The following is a 17,143-nucleotide window of genomic DNA, read 5'->3' as shown; positions in this document are numbered from 1 at the left end:
TTTTGAACCTATATGTGTCTCTGCATGTGAGATGGGTCACTTGAATACAGCACACTGATGGGTCTTGACTCTTCATCCAATTTGCTAGTCTGTGTCTTTTAATTGGTGCATTTAGCCCATTTACATTTAAGGTTAATATTATTATGTGTGAATTTGATCATGTCATCATGATGCTAGTGGGTTATTTTGCCCATTAGTTGATGCAGTTTCTTCATAGTGTTGGTGGTCTTTATAATTTGGTATGTTTTTGCAGTGGCTGGTACCAGTTTTTCCTTTCCATATTTAGTGCTTCCTTCAGGAGCTATTGCAGTGCAGGCCTGGTAGTGACAAAATCCCTCAGCATCTGCTTGTCTGGAAAGGATTTCCTTTCTCCTTCACTTATGAAGCTTAGTTTGGCTGGATATGAAATTCTGGGTTGAAAATTCTTTTCTTCAAGAATATTGAATATTGGCCCCCACTCTCTTCTGATTGTAAGGTTTCTGCACAGGAATCTGCTGTTAGTCTGATGGGCTTTCCTTTGTAGGTAACCCTACCTTTCTCTCTGGTTGCCCTTAACATTTTTTCCTTCATTTCAACCTTGAAGAATCTGAAGATTATGTGTCTTGGCATGGCTCTTCTCAAGGAGTATCTTTGTGGTGTTCTCTGTATTTCCTGAATTTGAATGTTGGCTTGTCTTGCTAAGATTGGGGAAGTTCTCCTGCACAATATCCTGAAGTGTGTTTTCCAACTTGTCTCCATTCTCCTGTCATTTTCAGGTACACCAATCAATCGTAGGTCTGGTCTTTTCACATAGTCCCATATTTCTTGGAGGCTTTGTTCACTCCTTTTCATTCTTTTTTCTCTAATCTTGTCTTCACATTTTATTTAAGTTGATCTTCAATCTCTGATATCCTTTCTTCTGCTTGATTGATTCGATTATTGATACTTGTTCTTCAAGATTTATGTTCTTCTCTAAACAGGTTATTCTAGTTAGCAGTTCCTGTAACCTTTTATCAAAGTTCTTAGCTTCCTTGCATTGGGTTAGACCAAGCTCCTTCAGCTCAGAGGAGTTTGTTATTATACACCTTCTGAAGCCTACTTCTGTCAATTCATCAAACTCATTTCCATCCAGTTTTGTGCCCTTGCTGGAGAGGAATTGTAATCATTTGGAAGAGAAGAGTCATTACGGTTTTTGGAATTTTCAGCATTGTTGCACTGGCTTTTCCTCATCTTCGTGTGTTTATTTACCTTTGATCTTTGATGCTGATGGCTTCTGAATGGGGTTTTTTTGTATGGGTGTCCTTTTTGTTGATGTGAGGTGCTTGCTGCAGACAAAGTGAATACAGAATGGGTAGTAGGAGGAGGTAGTCATCAATACTAGTTATGACCATGTGATCAGCTGCAGAAATGGAGACTATAATTGTCATGAGTGTTTCCTCCATCTTTTGCTAAAAACATGTTTGTGCATGTATATACTTGTACTAAGAAAATATCTTTATTTCCTTTTCCTTTATCACGTGACAAAGATTTACTGACTTCATATTGGCATTTAAGTACTGCTAACTTTATGTAATAGTATTTGGGTTGGGAATTGGTGCGTTTCTGGTTGTACAAAGGATAGTTGCATTATGTTAGGCATAATTATGACCTTACTATTGTCTTTATTAGAAGCCTCAGGAGATGTGTATGGGTTCAAGTTGACAAGGGGTGGACTTGTGATGGTGAATACCGAGTGTCAACCTGACTGGATTGAAGGATACAAAGTATCGATCCTGAGTGTGTCTCTGAGGGTGTTGCCAAAAGAGATTAACATTTGAATCAGTGGGCTGGACAAGGCAGATCCACCCTTAATCTGATGGGCACAAACTAATCAGCTGCCAGAGAATATAAAGCAGGCAGAAAAATGTGAAAAGGAGAGACCGGCCTAGCCTCCCAGCCTATATCTTTCTCCCATGCTGGATGCTTCCTGCCCTTGAATATCAGACCCCAAGTTCTTCAGTTTTGAGACTCAGACTGGTCTTCCTTGCTCCTCAAGTTTGTAGACAGCCTACTGTGGGACCTTGTGATCATGCAGGTTAATACTTAATAAACTCCCCTTTATATACATATCTGCCATTAGTTCTTTCCCTACAGAGAACCCTAATACACCAACTTAAAGTCCGATTCCTTGAATTACAAAATGCCTATCTATGCAAACATTCCTGGAAGTTGTTAACAATAACAATCTACTTTTGTGAGTTAGGGAAATAAATGGCTGGTCTACCTGCTCTAATTTATGCCTATCCTTGAAAGTTTAATAAAATTCTAATACTGTATAAGATCCCATGGGACAAATTAATTTTGGATTTCCCCCCTAAGAATACAGTAAAAGGCCCGGTGTGGTGGCTCACGCCTGTAATCCCAGCACTCTGGGAAGCAGAGGTGGGTGAACCACTTGAGCCCAGGAGGTCGAGACCAGCTTGGCCAATATGGTGAAACCTTGTCTCTACAAAAAAATACAAAAAATTAGCCAGGCGTGGTGGCACACACCCATAGTCCCAGCTACTCAGGAGGCTGAGGTGTGAGGATTGCTTGAGCCTGGGAGGCTGAGGCTGCAGTGAGTTGTGATTGCACCACTGTCCTCCAGCCTGGGCAACAGGGCAAGATTCTGTCTCAAAAAAAGGAAAACAAACAAAAAAATACAGTGACAATGGAGGAAATATTTTCACCTTTACAGGTAAGACTATTAAAATTTTTTCTCAATATGTTTCTTGACAACTGAAATGCTATGATTACATCTATAAACAGAAAAACATTATGGAATCATGATGTAGAGCTTAAAGTAATTTATATATATATATATGAAAAATGCAATCAGATGAAGACAAGCTAAAACACCTTTTAAGTAAAAGGAAACATACCTTTTCTTTCCTTTGTCTAGAAATCTGAAATATTCCAAGTTTCATAATCATACTAGAGGTCCATGAATGTCAATACCTAGTATGTACACATTTATACAAAAATGGCTCTTCTGCTAACAGTTATGTGTCAAAAAGATCAAAGTGTACCTAACACAGAAACACTACATAAGACTCACCTATGGCAAGAGATGGAGTCTCTCACTTGTTTAAAAACATCACTTTTTAATTAAACTTCCTGTTTAGAAAGACCATATTAAGTAGAATTTATAGATCGATGTCACAATTGCAATGTATCATAAGGTGACTATTCTCCAGTGACTCAGCCCTTCTAATTAAAGTGTCCCTAAAAACCTTCCTCCACAGGACAAGGAGAACTATTTGGAAATGAAGCATGCTTACTAAAGTCCTCTGTTACATTCAAAGGAGATAAAACTAGATCGGCTTTGCCCTCAACGACCAGCAGGTAGACATGGCACTTGGATTTAGGTCAAGGTTAGTGGAATTGATTTCTGAAGCTCACCTAAATTTGGGAAAAAAGAACACACAATGTGTGGGCTATGTCACCACCAATGGAGCACGAATACCCCCTTAGAGAGGCTTCCCTGTCACCGGACTTCACTGTGTTCAGTCAGGGCAGAAAGGATTCCAATATTACCTTCAATTGCTCCAGGGCAAAAGATGAACCATCTTGCTTTAAGTTTTCAATAATTTCTTCCACGGTATTGGCTGAAAAACAACTATAAAAAAACGAAATGTGACTTCACCAATGTGTAAGTGATTTCCTGTTTCTAACATACTGATGAATCTGAACATAGGCTTTCCCCCACCTCTAGTTCAATAATGAAGAATTGTCTAACCTCTTTAATAGGACGTAAAAAGAAAGAGAGCACTGCTTCCCTGGGTAGCATTTGCAGTCTACCTTCACTAACAAAATAAAATCTAAATTTTATTTTTTCTTTTGCATTTTTGCATCTATTATATTTCCATGTAAAGAGATAATTCAACAATGAAACATCGATGCTTCTAAATTGTAGAGATGGTTGTCTTATTCTCTAATACTTTTCCTCCTCTTGTTTCCCAAAGCCAGTCTGTCAATCTCTCAAATCACTGCACAAAACCTTTTTTGCTGAGCGGCTTGTCAAGACTTTCAGAGAAGATGAATTTAAAAAGGTAAAAGTTAATTCAATTATTATTTTCTAGCTTCTCTTCCCCACTTAAAAAGATATTTTGCACAAACACAAATTCAAATCACTGCACAAAATCTTTTTGCTGTTCAGCTTGTTAAGATCTTCAGAGAAGATGAATTTACAAAAATAAAAGTTAATTCAATTATTATTTTCTAGCTGCTCTTTCCCCACTTTAAAAAAAAAAAAAAGTATTTTGTACTAAGATGAATTCTCATGGTAGATGACTTAAATATAATGAATTTATTTCACCCAGAAAGAGAGGGAAAGAAGCTACTTTCAAAGGTAAGTGAAAAAAAGCCCTATGCTGGCCAGGCATCACGCCTGCAATCCCAGCACTTTTGAGAAGTCGAGGAGGACGAATCACCTTAGATCAGGAGTTGGAGACCAGCCTGGTCAACATGGCAAAACCCCATCTCTACTGAAAATACAAAAGTTAGCCAGGCATGGTAGCAGGTGCCTGTAGTCCCAGCTATTCAGGAAGTTGAGGCATAAGAATTGCTTGAACCCGGAAGGCGGAGGTTGCAGTGAGCAGAGATTGTACCACTGCACTCCAGCCAGGGGACAGAGCGACAGGACAGGACAGAACAGGACAAGAGAGAGAGGGGAGGGGAGGGGAGGGGAGGGAAGGGGAGGGGAGGGGAGAGAAAAGAGAAGAGAAGAGAAGAGAAGAGAAGAGAAGAGAAGAGAAGAGAAGAGAAAAAAGAAAAAGGAAAAGAAAAAGAAAAGAAAGGAAAGAAAGAAAAGAGAAGGAAAAGAAAAAAGAGAAAAAAGGAAAGGAAAGGAAGGAAAGAAAACTCTATACTATCTGATCTCAGAATTCAGTGCACTAACAAACACAGTGTAATTAAAATGGTAATTACAATGTTAGCAAATTCATTTTAACATAGTCTTTCCAAAGGAATATATAACTGATATCTCTTTTTAGGTACCTGTTTATTTTGTCCATGTGTTCCTCAAGCATAAAAGACTTGTCTCGATCAATCTTAGACTGTTTGAAAAGAAAAATTTTTTAATAACTTTGAACACAATTTTTTAATCCTTAAAAATTCATATTTAATGATACCTTTGTGAAAGATTGTCACTTGTCACTTTCAGTCAAATTACATCTAACTGTATCATGAATAACTACCACTGTATGATCAAAATTCAGACAGCACGTAGAACTCTAGACTAGCTCTTAAAAGTATCAACAGCAAAAATGTTTTAGTATTATCATTTACATGTATAAATATATGTAACCACTATTACATTTAATACATTATCACTAAAATATATCTGTGAATTTAAGGATTGTAAGGCACCTGAAAGGTCAACCTGCCCAAATTTCCATCCTAGTCAGAAATTCCCACCATATGCCTACAGCTCTGACCTTCAGGGAGAGAAAACAGCACCTCTCAAGAAGGAGCTCACAAATGCTGGAACAACTGAGTAATTAGGTTTCTGTTGTTAATTCTGGAACAAAACCCAATGCTACCATGTTTATAGTTCTAGTTAATCTCTTTCACCTTAACCACTTCTCACATGACACAATTTTGTGTCCCCTCATGATCCAGGTCCTTCTTATGGTCAAGTTCCAGTTTATCAAGGTCATTCTTCCAAGTACAGGACACTTATCTTAGCTGCAGGTGTGGCTGGATGGTAGCAAAGTACAAGAGGGTTCTGCAGGCCCTTGATTGCTTTGGATATACTTTTCTTAACTGGACTAACTCTTGAGTTAGTGTTGAGACAGGCCTATGATTGCAACTGATTCACACTAAGCTCCAATTATATAAGACTTTTTTTTTTTTTAACCTGTGCCATGTAGCCTGTTTCTTCTACTCTGTACTTAATGAATTTAGTACTTTGGGTTAAAACACAAGATTTGCACTTATCTTTTTTAAATTTCACATTGCTACTACTGAGCAGATCACTCTAAACTCTAAGGGTTGTTTTTTCATCCATATTCTTTTTCCTAATTTATTTTTCTTAGTTCTAAATCAACTTGATCAAAATGTCTCCAAATCACTTGCGAAAAATACTGAATAAGTCTAAGATGACTTCCCCACAAACTAACTCCTATATATTTAGTAGAACTCTTTGATAAGCCTGTCAACCTCCACAAACCATAATTCATCCCATGTTTACTCAATTCAACAGCAGGAGACTATCAAATGCTCTGATAAAAACAAGTGAAATCCTCATGCGCTCTGTATTCATATTCTCTCCACCAAGTACTTGGTGGCCCCGCCAATCTGTACTCATGTTCTTCAGTTCTGGGTAATTATTTTGGTACTATTTCTCTAAATATTTCCTCCCCTCTATCTTCTCTATTATGAATTCCTAATAATTAGATTTTGGACCTCTTGGAATAATACCTCTAGTTTTCCATTCTCTCCCTTTCTATTTCATTATCCTTTTCTGTTAGAGTTTTCCTCAACCAAGGATTTTCATCTGTTCTGGGTTTTTTATTTCCCACTTTTGTTATCATTTTAAAAATTTTACAGGCATAACCAGTACCAAGGTCAGCCAGTAGCCATCAACATCTAGGCAAGGCCCTCCAGCAGCAAAACAATTATGACTCACTGAAAACTCAGATGATCATTAGTATTTTTAGCCAAATTATTTTATAATTATAAATTAGTAAGATATGTACCTGTGTTTAGAAATGATGCATACTCAACACACTACAGTACAGTGTAAAAGTTTTTATGACTGCTGGAAAACCAAAACATTCACGTGACTAGTTTTATTGCCATGGTGTGGAACCAAATTCAGATTATCTGAGGTCTTATCTCAAGATAACAGTTATAGATTGGTGTTTGTCTTTTTAAGTTTCCTTCTTCTTGCATTAACTGTTTCCTTCCAGTGCCTTTGTTGTTTGTTTCGGCCTAGGAATATTTGTTTTTCTATGCAAAGCACTAAAATTAGGAAGCTTTGTGTCTAATGTCAATTGCAGTTATGGGATTCTCAATTGTATGATACACTGTAAGATGATCAGGCAAGATGTGTTAAGGGATCCATTAATTTCAATGTCTATGGGGTTTTTTTTCTTCCAATGTATCACTTAGGAGTGGGGTGGGATGCAGCGGTTCTGCAAGCCAACTAGGGAAAAGGGACAGAGGTCTTCCAATTCAGTATGTCTCACCTCTCTTCAGTACAGTACTTCGCCAATCTCTACTGTCAGCTAGACCTGCCTGATTTGGTTTCTCTAAGGAGTAAGTCTCTACTCTTCTGCCAGGCTACTGAAAGATAGCTACTCTTAGTTGTACAAGAAGACTTGTGGAGGGGCCCAGCCCAGTGCTCATGCCTGTAATCCCAGCACTTTGGGAAGCCAAGGGAGTTGGATCATTTGAGGTCACAAGTTCAAAACCAGCCTGGCCAACATGGTGACACCCTGTCTCTACTGAAATATAAAAATTAGCTGGGCATGGTGGCGCACGCCTGTAATCCTAGCTACTCAGGAGGCTGAGGCATGAGAATCACTTGAATCTGGAAGGCGGAGGTTGCCATGAGCCGAGATTGCGCCACTACGCTCCAGCCTGGGTGACAGAGCTAGATTGTTTCAAAAAAAAAAAAAAAAACTTAGAGTAAATCCTCCTGTTTTTCTGCCCCATTCTACACCCCAGTCTTCAGAGGGACTTGGTCCCTTTTAAAGGGTCTACAGCAAGAATCAGCTGACTTCTTACTGGCCTTCAGAGTTCTTTGGTTTAAGTTAGCAGCACTCATCCTGCTGATTTCAAGCTTCCAAAATACTAACATCTCATGTCTGCCACTGTCTCCTCTTCTGTTCTACTTGTCTTTGTGGGTTTGTGCCTTTTTTCTTCACTTATTACAATTTTGAATGGTGTTTTAGGAGGCAGCATGTATTCAATCACGTTTAACTAGAAGTTATAGAGTGTTTTTAAAGATTCTTGGCTCTTACAAGAAAATTTAAGTCAGACAACGTAAGTAAGGAATTAAAAATACATGCCGCAATATACTTTATTAAATATACATAAATGTCAAGAGTTTGCAGCTCCACAAATAGTGTTAACATTGAACACCTTTTACAGAAATGCCAAAACCTTTGCAAAGATTGATCACAAGGCTATGCACTGAAGTTAACCAGCAGTGGGAAGACAGCTATGCAGCTGCACAGGAAAGAAGTCATCTTATTAGCTGGCTATACTAACAACTGTGAAGCACTGATTCTTCCACCATGCTTTAAATAAATCCTTAGTACATTTATTTATATTTACAAACTATAATATTCACCAATTGCCAGTTTTTAAATCACTTCCCCTCTCCATGAATTAAAACCTGAGGTTAGAATATTAACAAGATTACCTCTGTATGGTAATTTTCTAAGACAGATGCAATATTTTCTTTTGAAGGAGATTTCAAGGCTAACAAATCTTCCTCTAACATGGCCAACTAAAGGGGAGGGGGAAAAAAAGGAAAGATCTGAGATCCAATAGAAACAGAAAGTTTTATAAAATCTCATCTTCTTTTTTAGAATTCTTGACTTTAAATTATGATGCTCTCTCTTCAGGTGAATCACTGAAAGAAATTTTGACTTAAGTTGAATGAACAGGTATTCCCACACAGCAAATATAGCCTTCAAAGGAATTAAAAAAGATGGAAGAAATTAAGGAGGAGAAATAGAGACATTTATCTTTGTTTCTCTCAGTCTATTGAGTACTTGGAACCAAAGACCTACATCATAAATTTTATTTTATTTTTAATTAATTTTAACCAAAATTGCCACAAATGATTAGTGGTTATCACAGTCAACGCACAACACTATAATGCAGCTTCACTTATTTCTCCATCTAATCCCTCACTTAATCTACCCTACACTGAGCCAAATAGGACTTTTTACTGTTCCCAAAACATAGTTAACGCTTTATTGCCCCTGTGATTTCATTAAAAGTTTCCTTTACCTGACAATACCTTTTCCTGATAATACTCACCTTAAGGCCGGCTGTCTTGCAACCTTTATGAAAAGGCTTCTAGTCCTTTCTTACAGGTAAGCTCTTCCTCCTTTCAATTCTTTGAGTATTTTCTTTGTATTGTTTTTACACTTACCACTTTACCTCTGCCAGATGAGAGAGATGTTTATTGATCTTTTGTACCCACTTCTAATTGCATCCCCAAAGTATATTCCTCTTTTTCACATCCTCTACAGGCCCTGAGGATGTCTGTCTACTCATTGCAGATACTAGTATTGAACACACTGACAAAGAAAGGGGTTATGCATCAGCTCTCTCTTATCCTAAACTAAATTCCACTGTAATTAAGGGTGTCCCTTTCAGACAGGATAATCGCATGCCCATGTTTGCTTCCTGTTATAGCTCAAGGGAAGCATGAGACTACTCAATGTGACTGAAGATCCCCACAACACAAAGATCTGAATCTTCGGCCAAACATGACAGAAGGCCTTCATAACAGTGTACAGAGACAACCTTCAATTTTGTATGCTTCATACATTTTACAGAATCTGTAACAGTGTGAGAAACAAGACCAAAGCTTATCAACATAAAAATTTCCACAGCCAATTTATAAAGTTTGTGAAGATAATTCTATTAGTGACCAAACAGTACATTTTTATACTATCCAGCTGTTTTACTTCAATGGCCAAAGAGGACGTGTGAGAATAAATCTTCATCATTTTTAAAACGTCCTTGGGGGGACTCACATGATAGTCCAACTGTCAGTATAATCTCTGGCATCCTTACCCAAAACAGAAGAATGTTACAGATATAAGGATAAAAAGGGCCATCCTTTGTGAAAAAAAAGGGACTCTCAATGAAAAATCTGGTCACCTCTAAAAATATAAAACTGCATTAAAAGTATTAATAATAATTAAATTTGGAGTGTTTACTATACGTCAGTTACTGGGCTAGGCATGTAACATAAATTTTCTAATTTAATTTTTATAGCTTTCCTTCCCATATCCTAAAACACCCCTCCCTTCAGATCAACTATTCATCTGATGACTATGTGCTTCCTTGGAAGCTGACTTTACTCCACAGATCCAAGGATAGAGCATGCACTACCTAGGATAGGCCAGAAGGTATATTGTACCTACTCATATGGTTCAGGAATGAGATAAGCCAGTTCAGTCAGAGAGAACTAAGCCAGGTGAAGCAAAATACATCCTAAGTCTCTTGCTGGGAATTCTGAGGCAAAACTACCTTGAATTGGGTCTTCCGTCACATGTGACACAAGGAGTTTCAACGACTATGTAATACCGTCATCTCTATTCTGCAAATGGGAAAATGGGGGGCAAAAGAGGCTAAGTTCCAGTTAAGATTTAAACTCAGACTATTTACATATTCTTTTCCACTATGTTATCCTGTGCTGAGAAAATTGGCCACGCTGTTTTTTTTTTTTAAAAAGCAAAGATAAGTAACATGTGTTCCTTGTAACAGATGTATTTCAGAAAAGTCAAATGCAATTACTTTCAATGCATAGGGAAACTCATAACCCAAAAGAAGCCTTCAAAATGTCTTCAAATAAAGGCTATCTTTTTATATATAAATTTAGATTTGTACATATTAGATTTTCTTAAGGTAGGTATGACTTTTTATTTAAAAGACTCTAATTGTTCACTTAAAAATACTCACTGAAGGTACCAACCCTGAATCCAGGTATCATTATTTCCAGTTTGCATATGAGGAAACAGAATTAGAGAGCTTATGCACTTTCTCCAAGGTAACACAGCTATAAACTAACAGGTCCAGGATTCACACCACGATTTCACCAAATGTCTGTGGATCTCAACCACCCACTGTACCTTCCCACGCACTATTTTGTCTTGTTATTCCAACAATACAAAATGCAAACATCCGAAAAAGTACCTTTTCAGAATCTACAAAGTGTGTAGCAATTCCTGCTCTGTACACATCTCTTCCTTTTAGTCTGAATCCTGTTAATGCAAGGAAGTAACCAAGTTTTCCTTGAAGTCGTGGCAAGAAATAACCTCCACCCACATCGGGGAACAGTCCTGTAATTAAATGTAACAAAAAGAGATAATCGTGATTCAAATGAAAAAGATAAATATAACCTCTTTGCTGTAGATCACACAACCATCTCTGGAGCTTGAATATACATTACAAATATTATTAAACTAAGTACTATACAGTGCAATCAATATCACAAAAGACTTGCTATAAACTATGCTAACTTAACTTGGGTATTTTTCAAAACCCTCATGTCTCATTTCTATAGAAGTCAGTAAAGTATTTGACGACACAATGTTTTGTATATTAGAAGTATATGTTACCTAAATTTTCTCACCACTGATTTACTTTTGAAGAATCTCCAAAATAGGTAAAAATTTCAAAAAACTATTTCCAAATCAGCATAGGAAAAAAATATATAATCTACGGCCTATTATAGCAAAATTATTACCATTTAAATCATTTCCCAAACTTAGTCAATTACCTAATATTCAAGATGTTTAAATACTGATGCAATAACCACGAGTCCTACTAAATGAACAGGTTTATACCTAATAAAATCATTTGCATTTACCTTTTTCTTAACCACCAGTATTTTAAAATTCTCTACTGGCAACAACTGAAAATAGCATATAAGGCCAGGTACCGTGGCTCACGCCTGTAATCCCAGCACTTTAGGAGGCCGGGAGGCCGAGAAGGGCAGATCACCTGAGGTCAGGAGTTCGAGACCTGCCTGGCCAACACGGTGAAACCCCATCTCTACTAAAATTACAAAAATTAGCCAGGCATGGTGGCACATGCCTGTAATCCCACCTACTGGGGAGGCTGAGGCAGGAGAATCGCTTGAACCCGGGAGGCAGAGGTTGCAGTGATCCGAGATCACGCCACTGCACTCCAGCCTGGGCAACAGAGCAAGACTCCATGTCAAATAAAATATAATAATAATAATAAAATAAAGAAAATAGCATATATACAAGTAGTTACCGGCATATTACTTTGGGTGTTTAAGATCTTAAACAACTGTGACCCTCTGGTTTTATAATTTATGTATCTGTTCTGAAGTTTCCTTTAATTATGTTGGGATAAAAATGCAAACACTAAAATTCTCTCCAGTTCTACTTTACAAAAAGGTTCTAGACTTAAAAGAAAAAGCATCATGCTCCTGTAAACAGAAATATCTCTTAGTACCTCAAACTAGCTAGGTCTCAAGTTAAACTCATAACCTCCCCGTGCCATTCCCACAATCTTCCTCCAGCATCACCTACCTCAATAAAGGATGCAACCATCCAGCCTTGACACCTTCTCACACCATCCCCTTAATCCCCATCAGTGATCACATCTTATTGATTTCCCCTCTAAACTGTTCTCCACACAATAGCCAAATTTGATCTTTTTAAAACACAAATCCTTACTAGAGTCTTGCATTCCACTGCTTAAAACCCTCCCATGGCTGCCTATTTCTTCTGGATTAAAACAAACACCTTTATCAAAGTCTTCAAGGCCCCTTACCAGTTTTTCCACTACATCCCTTACTACTCACTCCCTATACTCCAGCCACTCTGGTCTTCTTTCAGTTCCCTAACATTCTACACTCTTTCCTGCCCCACAGCCTTAGCAGCATGCTGCCCAAGTGGAAAAACGCTCCATCCTGACAACACGTTCTTCTCTTCCAGGGTACCACATTCTCTCTTTTTTTCCCCCTTGCCCCAATTCTGCTTCTTTTCAGTCTCCCTCACTGACACCACCTCCTCTGCTTGACCTCTTGCTCACTGCGCCTAAGCTCCATATTAGGCTATCTCTTCTTTCCTACATACACATTTCCCTTAACTCCTATGACTTTAAATAGCATCTATACGCTGATTACTCCCTGCTATGGACTGCATTGTGTCCCTTTAAAAAGTCCTATGTTGAAGCCCTAACCCTGATGTAACTGTATATGGAAGCAGGGCCTTTGAAGAGGTAATTAAGGTTAAGTGAGGTCATAAGGGTGGGGTCCTAATCCAACAAGACTGGTGTCCTTGTAAGAGGAGGAAGAAATACCAGGGATGCATGTGAACAGAGAAAAGGCCATATGAGGACAGAGCAAGAAGGCAGCAGTTTATAAGCCATGGAGAGAGGGCTCAAGAGAACCATCTGCTGATACCTTGATCTTAGCCTTTTAGTCTCCAGAACTGTGAGAAAAAAAATTTCAGCTGTTTAAGCCACCAAGTTTGTGGTATGTTGTTATGCGGCCCTAGAAGCATAATATACTATGAAATCAGTCATGTATTTTCCCTTGAATACCGAACTCTTAAATCTGCCACCTAAACAGAACACATGGATAATAAGTATCTCACATTTAACATGGCAAAAGTACAACTATTGATTCACAAACCTCCAACTACCTGCTCCTTCCCTAATCAGCCTCACCCATCAAGTAGAACAAGCTAAATACCTTGGAGTTACTCCTGATTCATCATACCAGCAAGTCAGTTAAGCCCAAAACATGTTTCAAATCTATTCACTCTATTCAACTCTATACCTCCACACTACTCCAAAGCCAAAATCTCTCCAGACTATGCTGTCCAACAGAACTTTCTACAATGACGAAATCTACAATTTCTGCTGTCCAATAAGATAGTCACTAGCCATATGTAGCTATTAAATACCTGGAATATGGCTGGTGTGACTGAGGAACTGAATTTGTTTTCTTTAAGTTTAATTAATTTATATTGAAATTTTAAAAGCCACTTGTGACTAGTGGCTATACAGTATTGGACAATATAGCTCTAGACTAATGTAATAACCTATTATCCAATCTCACTGCTTCTACTCTGCAACCCCTACAATCCATTATCCTCAAAGCAGCCAGAATCATGGTACTAAAATACAAACTAGATTATGTCATTGCCTGTTTTATACTCTTCCACAAATTTCCGTATTTAGGTTTAAACCTTAACTCCTCACCAGAGGCCCCCATGTATCCTTTTGAGAGCATGTTACATCACTCCTGCCCTCGATTCAGACACAGATTGCCTCCATTTGGTTCCTTTAACAGGCCAAGTTCATTCTTACCTAAGGGTCTTGAGCTAACTTTTCTCAATGCCACAATATTCTTCTCTCAGTTCTTCATGCAGCTGACTCTTGTCATTCAAATCTCAGCTTAAAGGACAACTCCTCTGAGAGCATCTTTAATCATCCAATTTAAAGTAGCTATCTGGGAGACTTACACTTTGGACATGATAGAGTAACAGGAACCAGACTTATCCCCCTACCCGAAACAACTATAAAAACAAACACAATATATGGATTAATAGTGTTTTCAACACACTGAACATCAAGCAATAAAGAAAAGTGGTCTCTGAATATCAGAAAACAGGCAAGGTAAACCCTAGAACAGCTCCAACTTCATGCCTTGAGTGAGTTCCCAGGCCCAGTATAGTCCCTCATTTGAGAAGATGAAGCTAAGAGTCTAGGGAAACCAAGACAGCTAGAATTCCCAGAACAGAGTACCAGAGCAGAGAGAGCTGCAGAGAAAAAGCTCTGGAGATCTGCAGGGTGTCTCTTTTAAGTACTTAGCTTAGGAATGGACTCTGTGTGTGTGTGTGTGTGTGTGTGTGTGTGTGTGTGTGTGTGTGTGTGTGTGTGTGTGAGAGAGAGAGAGAAGAAACATGATTAGTCAGTTTTCACATGCCCAAGACTGGGTAATTTGTAAAGGAAAGAGGTTTAATCGACTCATAGTTTCACATGGCTAAGGAGGTCTCAGGAAACTTACAATCATAGCAGAAGGCAAAGCAAGCTTGGATCTTCTCACATGGCAGCAGGAGTGAAAAGGGTGAGGAGCAAAGGGGGAAGAATCCCTTATAAAACCATCAGCTCTCGTAAGAACTCACTACCATGAGAACAGCAAGGGAGAAACTGCCTCCATGATCCAATCACCTCCTACGACATCTCTCCCTGGACACGTGGGATTATGGGGATTACAATTCAAGATGAGATTTGGGTGAGGACACAACGCCTCACCATACCACTACATGAGACTAAGGAAAGAATCACAGAAAATGATTACAGAGAACAGTACTGAGAACCCACGACAGGACTAAAAACATCATGTTCCCCACCATCTGGACTAGAAAAACTCATGATTGATGTCATGGGGCACTGCGCAGAACACAAAGAAAGATCTTGCCTCAGTAGTGGGAAATAATTAGCCCTAGTTGAAGCATTGCTCCAATCCTGCAAAAAAATATTAATAATAAATCTTATAACACTTGAAAATATTAAGATGTTCCCCAGGAATTTAAATTCATCTCAGAAGAAATCTCAAAAATACTTAAAAGAATACAAAAATATCCAGCACCCAATGAAGTTTACAGTATCTATAATTTGATAAAAAATTACGAGCTATCTAAATAGGCAGGAAAATACTAACCATAAAGAGGTGATTTAAAAAAAGAGAACTGACATAAATATAAAAACTAGCAGAAAAAAACATTAACACAGTTAACACAAACATAACCTATATATCCAAGAAGTTAAATAGAGACACAGAAGATTTTTCTTTTTTAAAAAAGAACCAAATCATACTTCTAGAGATGAAAACTGAAATGAATGTATAAGCTGAAAAATACCTGGATGAGATTAAGGGCAGATTAGATCTTGTAGAAGAAAAGATTAATGAATTTAAGGACACAGGAACAGAAACTATCTAAAATGAAAGAGAGAAAAAAAATTTTTTTAATGAACAAAGCATAAGTGAGCCTTACAGAAGTATGACCAGAATTCCTGAAAAGGGAATGGGTGGAAGAAAAGTATTTGTAGAAATAATGGCAAAAATTTTTCCAAATTTGACAGAAATTATAAACCTAAGTAGCTCAACAACCATGAGCATTAGAAATGCGAAGAACACCAAAGCACATCATAACCAAATGGCCTGAAACATGTGATCAAGAGAAAATGTTAAGAGCAGCCAGAGAAAATAAAAAGACACAGGAACAAAAACAAAGAAAAGACTTTTTGTAGGAAATTAAATGAGAAGACAGTGTAGTAACATCTTTAAATTACTGAAATTAAAAACCAGAGTAGAATCGAATTCCATACCCACATCTCATACAAGTGAACTCAGGTTTCACCTGAGGAAATGAAAGAAGACCAAACAAAATCTAAAATAAGCAGAAAAAAAGGAGGAATGAATACTGGAGCAGAAAGCAGAAAAATAAAAAATAAATGAAAACAAAAATCTGTTTTTTTAAGATCAATAAAATTAATAAACCTCTAACTAGACTGATCAGGGAAAAAAAGAGAAGACACAATGACCAATATTAAGAATAAGAGAGCCAGAAATCTCTACGGAGTCTACAGATATTAAAAAGATAATAAGGGAATATTATTGTCTTAGTCCATTTTGTGTTGCTATGACAGAATACCACACACTGGGGTAATTTAGAAAAAAAAAATTATTTGTCACAGTTCTGGAGGCTGGGAAGTCCAATATCATGGTGCCAACATCACACAAGGGCCTTCTTGGTGCATCATCCCATGGCAAAAGGCAAGGGTGAGATAGGACAAGAGAGCAGGAGGAAAGGGGGCTGAAGTCATCCCTGTATCAGGAACCAAACTGCAAAAACTGGAAGAGCCCTCATGACCCACTCACCTCTTAGTGGTCCCAACTCTCAACACTGCTGAGTTGGGAATTAAGTTTCCAACACATGAACTTCAGGAGATATATACAAAAAAGCAATTATGAATAACTTTAGGCTAACAAATTGACAAATTACTTGAAAGGCCCTGATACGGTTTGGCTCTGCGTCCCCACTCAAATCTCATGTTGAATTGTAATCCCCAGTGTTGGATGAGGGGCCTGGTGGAAGGTGATTGGGTCATGGGGCAGATGTCCCCCTTGTTGTTCTCATAATAGTGAGTTCTCATGATATCTGGTTGTTTTAAAGTGTGCAGTACTTCCCCCTTCACTCTCCTGCCAGACACGTGAAGATGCACTTGCTTCCCCTTCATCTTTGGTCATGACTGTAAGCTTCTGGAGACCTCCCCAATCATGCTTCCTGTACAGCCTGTGGAACCGTGAGCCAATTAAACCTCTTTTCTTTATAAATTACCCAGTCTCAGGTAGCTCTCTATAGCAATGTGAGAATGGACTAATACAGAAAACTGGTACCAG

At 38.1% G+C, this 17,143-nt stretch overlaps 1 protein-coding gene across 3 annotated transcripts in view; it reads right to left on the bottom strand.

The window, feature by feature from the left end:
- The window catches only part of HIBCH (3-hydroxyisobutyryl-CoA hydrolase), a 124,967-nt gene that overhangs the window by 39,613 nt on the left and 68,211 nt on the right, over window positions 1-17,143 (bottom strand). For all 3 annotated transcript variants that reach the window (XM_010379746.2, XM_010379747.2, XM_030916577.1), the window contains 4 exons: window positions 10,888-11,033; window positions 8,372-8,458; window positions 4,996-5,054; window positions 3,535-3,616 (listed from right to left, as the gene is read on the bottom strand). In XM_010379746.2, coding sequence (XP_010378048.1) covers window positions 3,535-3,616; window positions 4,996-5,054; window positions 8,372-8,458; window positions 10,888-11,033 — 374 coding nt within the window. The remainder of the gene's footprint in view (window positions 1-3,534; window positions 3,617-4,995; window positions 5,055-8,371; window positions 8,459-10,887; window positions 11,034-17,143) is intronic.

Source organism: Rhinopithecus roxellana, chromosome 14, assembly GCF_007565055.1.
Source record: "Rhinopithecus roxellana isolate Shanxi Qingling chromosome 14, ASM756505v1, whole genome shotgun sequence".
NCBI classification, from domain to species: Eukaryota; Metazoa; Chordata; class Mammalia; order Primates; family Cercopithecidae; genus Rhinopithecus; species Rhinopithecus roxellana.
This window is presented reverse-complemented; position numbering and strand designations above follow the sequence as displayed.